Here is a 7,759-nt window from a genome sequence, read left to right on the forward strand (position 1 = left end):
GCCTAATCTTTGCATAATTTAAGACATGGGTATTTTTTAATTAATATAAGTTTGTTAACTATCTTACTTTAATTTGACCTAGCTAGCTTAATTTAAACTTGAAACTTAAAAAAAGTAGAATTGAACCAAAATAACACAATGACTGGTAAACAAATTCATTTATCAAACCTCTATAACGTAAGAAAACAATAAATCCCTAAATCTGATTGCCACAACATAAATGGTCTCATGCATTCATTAACAAGCTAATTCAGAGAATCTGCGTCTCCCACTTAGGAAAAAAAAGCATGCGCAGATCTATAAAAAAAAGGGGGGATGAGGGGCCATATGGTGGACCGAGTTATGGTATAGAACTTGACTGTAAAACGCAAAAATGTTTTACACACTCTCACGCAGAGGTATGAATTTATTACCTTGACCTTTGAACGTCAAAATAAATCTATAGGTGTTTTCCTTTCAGCATTCAGTGCAGGGAAATAATTTTGTTACAGCATCAATGCTGATTTTGGTGCTTCCTATGCTTGCTGATTTTGATGCTTCCTTTGCTTGCTGATTTTGATGCTAGTTATCCTTATCCGGATCCTGGTTTGATCCTTATCCTGAAGCTGGTTTGAAACTAGGTCAATGCTAGTAATGCTACCGGAATTAGGATTATCCTGCCGGAAGTGGATAATTCAAAAACAGCATCGCTATTTTAAGCCATTAAAAATAATTTTTGGGGTAATTTTTATTTGTAATTTGTATTAAATGACTTTCCTTTATCTGTTTTCACTTTGGTCAATGCTAGTTCTATCCTTTGCTTGCTGATGCTGATCCAAGTAATGCTGTTTTTTTTAAATGCTGATGCTAGTTCTATCCTGATCCTACTTATGCTGATCCTGATGCTGGTTTATGTAACAAAATTAGTTCCCTGCACTGTAGGTTGTTGTGGTATAAAATTTCATTTCTAAAGCTCAAGGGCTTATCGAGACATTGCATGGACACAAAGATTTTCAAACAGACATAAGGTTGATTTCATTACCTTGACCATTAACATTTTTACCTCAAAATCAAGAGGGGTTTTCCATAGTGAGTTATGTAAAATTTCACTACAAAAGCTCAAGGGCTTCTCGAAATATTTCACGGAATTGAAAGTGTTACAGACAGAACTACAGACAGGGCACGGAAGGACAGGCAGACCGAAACAAAAAAATATCCTCCACTTCCAGCGTGGGACATTACAAACGAACAAGCTCAACCAGTTGTGTCTTTTCTCGAAGTATCCGTTGTATGCTTTAACAAGTCAGTTCGCTAAATTGCATCGGGATCGAAATGAGTAGTGAAAACGAAAGTAAAACTAATAAAAACTGAATAATTTCAAAATCTCTATTAAACCAATGTTTATGTCGTAGATTTAAATACATAAATTAAATACCTTCAACATACTTCACAAAAGACCTTCAATTAACACGTCAAACACTGTGCGATATGAATGCATACAACTGTATGCTTAACTGCGTAGAACACATTTCACGATCGGATGCGAACCAGTTTAATAACTGCGAACCAGGTATTAAAACTGTTTGAAACTGTGAAGTAGGATTGTACATAATAAATGACTTTCTTATATAAGTTGAATTTAAATTTACAAATTACCGTGGTGTTAAATAGGGATTTCTTTGTGTAATATATACTGAAAACTGAAATGAAATAAGCTAGAGTGATTTGCTGCAGAACTACCTCCAAGAATTCCAAAATGCGCAAGCGCATTTGAAGTTCTTCGTGTCATAACTAGTCAGCCCGCGGGCTGACTAATAAATTAGACAGGTATTCCTGAAATAAATCTACTGGGTTATTGATAGATGCCGTAAAAGAAATCATTGGCAGGGCGGGTTAAACAAAGAGAGGAGGGACTTGTATAGTACTTGAATTTTGGGAATCCAGAGCATGTAATTATAAATTTAACGAATACATATATATAACTATAATTTGTTGTTTCTTTTTTTCATGACGATGCTACACGTATATCAATTGGAATTAATGATGATTTTATTCATGAACGCTTTTGGTGTTTATGCAAGTTATCATATAATCCAATCGACTGATCATATCCTGGAACCCCCCCCCCCCACCCCCAAAAAATAAACATATTTCCCCTTAATTATTACACCACTTGTAAATCATGTAAAAAATGTGATTAAAAAAACGAAATATTAAAAATTAAGGTTTGTGACCGCGAGCAGTAAACATATTTTGTTCTGCAGAAATAATGACTGTATGTCAATCTGTATGACTGTATGTTAATCTATATGTGTGTGGGATTTTTTTTAATTGCGTTTACTTGTTAGACAAATGATTATGGTCCTTGTCAAGATCGGGGAATAACAAATCATTCCATCGACATTTCAGTGTTAAGATAATTTGTTATTTTCTGTCTTCTACCGGTATATTTAGTTACGTTTACACGTTTAGATGTTAGCGATGAGATAGGAAAAGTTTTGTAAAAATCCATGAGCAGATCTACTGAAGTTTATTCTGGATCAATTTACGATCTCTGTCTTCATTTTAAAATAACAGTTTCAAAAATTTAGGATATAATGATTATCGGTTATAATTCAACATTGCTGTACAATCAGACATATTCAGTACATTGCATAGAGTTGGAGTTTGTCATCCCTTCAACTTTAAATCTTTTGAAGGTGAGTGGAATGGAGGGTTATTCCTCTTATTCCTTTAACAAAGCAGTAATTTATACCAGTAAACTAAGCGATATATGTTTATCTTGTCATTTTACACAAGATATTTGATATATATTATCTATATAAGATAGATATTTTGAGAAACGACTTCTACTAATAAAAAGCAAAGAGGGACAACTCTTTTAGGACGGGTCAAGGTAGAAAATTAGGACACAATCCGTTCTTTAATATCGATACTTAAACATAAAATTACGTCTACATATACTGAGTATTCAGCCAATATATAAACACTTTATCTGTTATGCATTTAAATTCATTGAATCTTAGGCTAATATGGATCGGATACCTCATCATATTCCGTCTCACCAAGGGTTTTTGCATTAGTGGTTCAAGATAAGATGAGGAATTAAAAAAAAACATATGTACATATCTACTTGTCAGGAGCGTATAATAAAGCATTTTCATAGTTTTTCATGAATCTTCTTCTCTTTTAACTATAGTATTTATCGGATATCAAACATGGATTTTAATCTGTGTAATCCATTACTAATTTACATTTGGATGAATGTTATATTTTTTGCTTCTTGTCACGGTAAAGTTACTTTTAAAGCTATGTTTTCAAAACTAGTTTAGTTTCATAAATTATACGTACTATTATTTAAACGTAAGAGAGAAACTGTCTCTCACTTTTAAGATAACATTGTTAAGAAGAAAACAACAGTAGTTAAGGAGCCTTGTTCCAGCAACCATTTTAATATGCTGTTAACAGACGGAATTTCTTATTTTACAGAAATATTTTACTTCGGTTCATCACTTCTATTCAGAAAAATCAATACTGTATTCAGATATTCTAGTAACAATTATTAACTGACTATGAAGGATTTAACTTCTCACCTTATCCCACCTCTGAAGTTTTGAAGGTTTGTGTGTGTTCCAGTCCTATTTTGTAATATAATTTCAAGTTAATTGGAGGAAGCTGATTGCTCGAGAAAATAATTTGTAAAAACAAACACACTATTATATACCCGCTGATAAATGAAATCGTACCCTTAAATGTAGAGAAGTCAACATTGCTTGACGACGGGTGATATTCTAAAAAAAAAGAATTAAGTTGCATGACATACAGATGATAGATACAGATGATATATATCACTGAATAGAAATCGAACGTGCATTATGTATTATGTACTCTTATATCATTTTCTTCACTAAAGATAAGCCTTCGTTACTTATTACTAACAAAACGAAGGTTGAGAGCAGCTCTCTGTATGTATGGGGATCTTACTCCGGAAATGCCAACAAAACCATCGATAGGAACTTCAATCAAAGTTATGTTGCTTGTATGCACACGGCCCCAGGACAGTCAGTCAGAGGCCTGGTTAAAGATTGATCTCGGTAGAGTTTTCAATTTGAAAAGTGTTCGAATTTGGTACAGGAATGACCGTGAGTTGGTTTTTTTTACAATTAACCTGAGCTAGAGAAATGCAATTATACAAAAAAAGAAGGAATTTAATAGATTCGGGGGACTGGTTAAACATTGATCTGGGAAGCATCTTCAATTTGAAAAGTTTTCGAATGACCGTTAGTTGTTTTTCTTATCAATTGACTCGAACTAGAGAGATGCAATTATACAAGCAAAGAATGAATTGAATACATGGTTCATAGATAACGTTTCCTGTTCTGGAAATAAATCCAGTTATTTGATCAGTTTAAAAGCTGATAGAAAGTCGTAAAAGTCATGATGAAGTAAATCTTTTAGATATGAGAATATCATAACATAAAAAAAAGTTTAATTGGATTTCTTTTTGTTTGAACAGTTATTCTTCCTTTTTAAAAAAATCAATTTAATTGAAGTGTGTTAATGCTGATATGTTTAGGTGGAGCGTACAGTACTAAAAGACTGAGCGGATGTTCAGTACTTGTATCCAATAATTCAGGATGGAGTGTTAATGACACCTGTTATCAGGATTCCGGAAATGTTACTCTTGAAACAGTGCTTGAAGTGAATTGTTTTCATACAGCCCAATATGTAAAGATATACGCAAATAAGAATATTGATGGGGGTGCTATTCTTGAGATCTGTGAGCTGGAGATTTACGGTATGTCTTTCATGTTTACGGTATATGTAGGTCTTTCTCTACAGCAAACCGATTCGCGAAATATTATATTTGCAATTCGTCAGTTTGAAATCATTCCGAGAAGATTAATTTACGACTTCGAAAACATTTTTTCTATGAATACTAGCTACCGTATACTCTCGCCTATAAATCGTTTTTTGGGAGTTAAATTTTGATGCACATAAACATACACATACAGTTTAATTGAAAATAAACAGTAAACGTAATATTTTCTGTATAAACACAGGTTGTTCATACCAGGACAGTGTTGGAAATTGCATATCTTGTGACCAGTGTAAGAATGATTGTATGATAAACGGGGAATGTGATGAACAGGGATGTAAAATTGATAGTCTCCCTCCTCCATTCTGTAAAGGTATATTATCATATATGCGAAAAAAATGTATCTCAGTTATGTGTAAAAGTTGTATTCTAAAGCTGTTAATCTTATGACTTATCATTTAATTGTTTGTCTTATTAGTAAAACAGATTGTAAGCGTTATTTGCTTTGCGATGTGAGAACTGGTCCCATGACCATAAACTGATAATAGACATAACTAAAATAAAGTCAATAAAACTTTTGAAGCAATCTTGATAAGAAATCAAAATTTTCATGTCTTTAGATAGGAATATTAAATAAATTTTCAAATATTGAAGTACATAAAATTAATATAACCCAAGATATTCAAAATCAAAATTTTGTCTTAAATTTGTTCTAGGTTTATGGTCTTGGGGCTTGGTTGTTGATTGTAGCCGATGCATGCATTTCTGACAAAACATTAAATAAGAAAATAAATTTAGAATGCAGGGAAGGTTTCTATGGAAGAAAGTCTTGTCTGTGGACACTGTGCTAAACAAGCAGTATGTGAACAGGTGGATGGATCTTGTCCTGCGGGATACTGTGAACCAGGATGGAAATATACACTTGATCAAAGATGCAATGAAGGTATTGATGTAATTATTTTTTTTTTAAAATAAACATTTTTATAACTCTCATACTTTAGTTTGACACCCACTGTTTTTAAAATCAATGTACATATTTGACTGCAGAATGTGATGAAGGAACTTACGGGTTATAATGTAGTCACAGATGTGGATACTGTGCAAAAGGAGTATCGTGCAACAAAGTTGATGGGAGCTGCCTCGGAGGTTGTGAAGATGGATGGACGAATCTCTACTGCAATGAAAGTAAACGCACGATTCTGATTTAAAGAAATTTAAGTCCAACAAATGATTAGGTCTCGCATTTATGCATTAGTTTAGTTATGATTTTAAAAAATGCATAAAAAACTCTTAATGTAAAGGATAAATATTCATGTAACAAATCGCAAAAAAAAATATTTCTAATTTGATGGATTAGTCACCGGAAGGTCAGTTTCTATCATAAAAAAAAATATTAAAACATGTGTGCCCTTATGTATTTCATGCAATATCTCGAATGCTAATTACCATGTGGTTTCTGTGGAAAAACTACAGGCAAACATTAGGTCACGTACATGTATATATTCACGTGCGATATTGTCAAAATTTCACAATTTATGATGTCAAATTTAGCTTTAAGAATTTAATAGTTGTTAAAAGAATAAAAAAAAATCAACTGACAACCTGTATTATATGTAATAACCCACATACCCTGCACAATTGTAACAAAGTCAATGGAATTTGTCCTTGGAATGTGAAGCCGAATGGATAAATTCCTACTGCAATTAAAGTAGATATATATCTTGTTGAATGTTTTCAACTTGTAATTGTATTTCTTTTTTCTTTGTGCATACTTTGACCTGCTTGTCAAATCAGAAAATTTATATTCAATAAAGATCAAATTTTGTTTACCTCGTTATACAATCATGTAAACAATTATCAAGGATAGTGAATCCGATCGGCGAAAAAAATGTATACAACTATTCAGTCAAAAGGGTACACATGTACTTTCGAACAACGAATTTAATGTCCCCGAAACCTTTATAGATGTCAATTTAGTGAAATTTCACACCCCACAAAAAACTGTGCTTGTATAGCTTATGCTGTGTCCAAAGAATAACAGAGATGGATAACTGAACAATTTTATTTTCTATCGAAAATATTCACTTTTGCTCAATACATTTTTTAAGTCAGCTAAGACAGACAAATAAGTAGAAAGCGAATATATTTTCAGCTTGCTTGACAAATTTCTACGGAAAAAACTGCAGTTTTCTGTGTGGACAATGCGCAAACAACGCAACATGTGATCACGTGACAGGACTCTGTCCTTCTGGACTCTTTGAACGAGGATGGAAAAATACAAGTGATAAAAGATGTACATGTAATGAATGTAAGTATTTCTGTACTTCATGACGCTTGTTAACTTTGGTACATGCGTATTATTAATTCTTTTTTTGGATTGCAGAGTGTGAAAACGGAACCTTTGGGTCAAATTACCAATCAAAAGAGCAATGGACATTGTGCTGGAGGAATAACATGCAACTGCACACCCTTCAGTACAACTTGCATCGACTTTCGATAAAATTTGTACTGAAGGGTGTGCAGTTGAAAGGATTAATCCGTACTGCAATGATAGTTTATTTACTTTTTGAATTTTCTTGCATTTTTGAAACATAGAGAAAACACTTGAAATTAATTGTTTGTGTTTTCTTGAATAAAATTCCTCGTAAACACAATGTAAATTTAGGCGCATAAAATTGTTAAGAAATGCGCTCCACATTATATTAAATAGTACCTTCATTAAGAATCACATCTTATTGCTTTTTTATGTAAGAACAGAGTTATGAAAATCCCAATTTTGATTCTTCATATACACATACATGTGGTATTCGAAAAATGGGATTTTTCTTCCTAAAATATTTTCTCCGGAAAATTGATTTTGGGGACATAACACCATTTCCTTCCAACCACTTTCACTTCCACTTCCTCCTTCACCCCCCCCCCCCCCACCACCACCACCACCACCACCACCACCCCGGAAAT

General features: G+C 33.0%; 1 protein-coding gene and 1 long non-coding RNA gene across 2 annotated transcripts; both read left to right on the forward strand.

Annotated features, from left to right (window-relative positions):
- Positions 1–3,130: 3,130 nt before the first annotated feature.
- On the forward strand, positions 3,131–5,315 carry LOC134263679 (uncharacterized). Its single transcript, XM_062746051.1, has 4 exons — positions 3,131–3,270; positions 3,893–4,121; positions 4,556–4,777; positions 5,043–5,315. Exons 1-4 carry the CDS (start codon positions 3,244–3,246, stop codon positions 5,246–5,248), a joined length of 684 nt encoding a protein of 227 aa, XP_062602035.1. The 5' UTR covers positions 3,131–3,243; the 3' UTR covers positions 5,249–5,315.
- A 308-nt stretch (positions 5,316–5,623) lies between these two features.
- Positions 5,624–7,088, forward strand: LOC134263681 (uncharacterized). The gene is made up of 3 exons (XR_009991331.1): positions 5,624–5,741; positions 5,846–5,983; positions 6,951–7,088. It is a non-coding gene; the product is annotated as an uncharacterized LOC134263681 (long non-coding RNA).
- Positions 7,089–7,759: the final 671 nt, after the last annotated feature.

Source organism: Saccostrea cucullata, unplaced genomic scaffold (genome assembly GCF_032062105.1).
Source record: "Saccostrea cucullata isolate Sc308-1 unplaced genomic scaffold, CSIRO_AGI_Scuc_v1 ctg11229, whole genome shotgun sequence".
Classification (NCBI taxonomy): Eukaryota; Metazoa; Mollusca; class Bivalvia; order Ostreida; family Ostreidae; genus Saccostrea; species Saccostrea cuccullata.

Excerpts from the sequence above, each read along its gene's own strand:
- LOC134263679 (XM_062746051.1), top strand. The coding sequence starts at position 3,244 with ATGTTATATTTTTTGCTTCTTGTCACG. Across the intron at positions 4,122-4,555 it reads AATTTGGTACAGGAATGACC|GTGGAGCGTACAGTACTAAA; the intron begins GTGAGTTGGTTT and ends TGATATGTTTAG. Across the intron at positions 4,778-5,042 it reads CTGTGAGCTGGAGATTTACG|GTTGTTCATACCAGGACAGT; the intron begins GTATGTCTTTCA and ends GTATAAACACAG.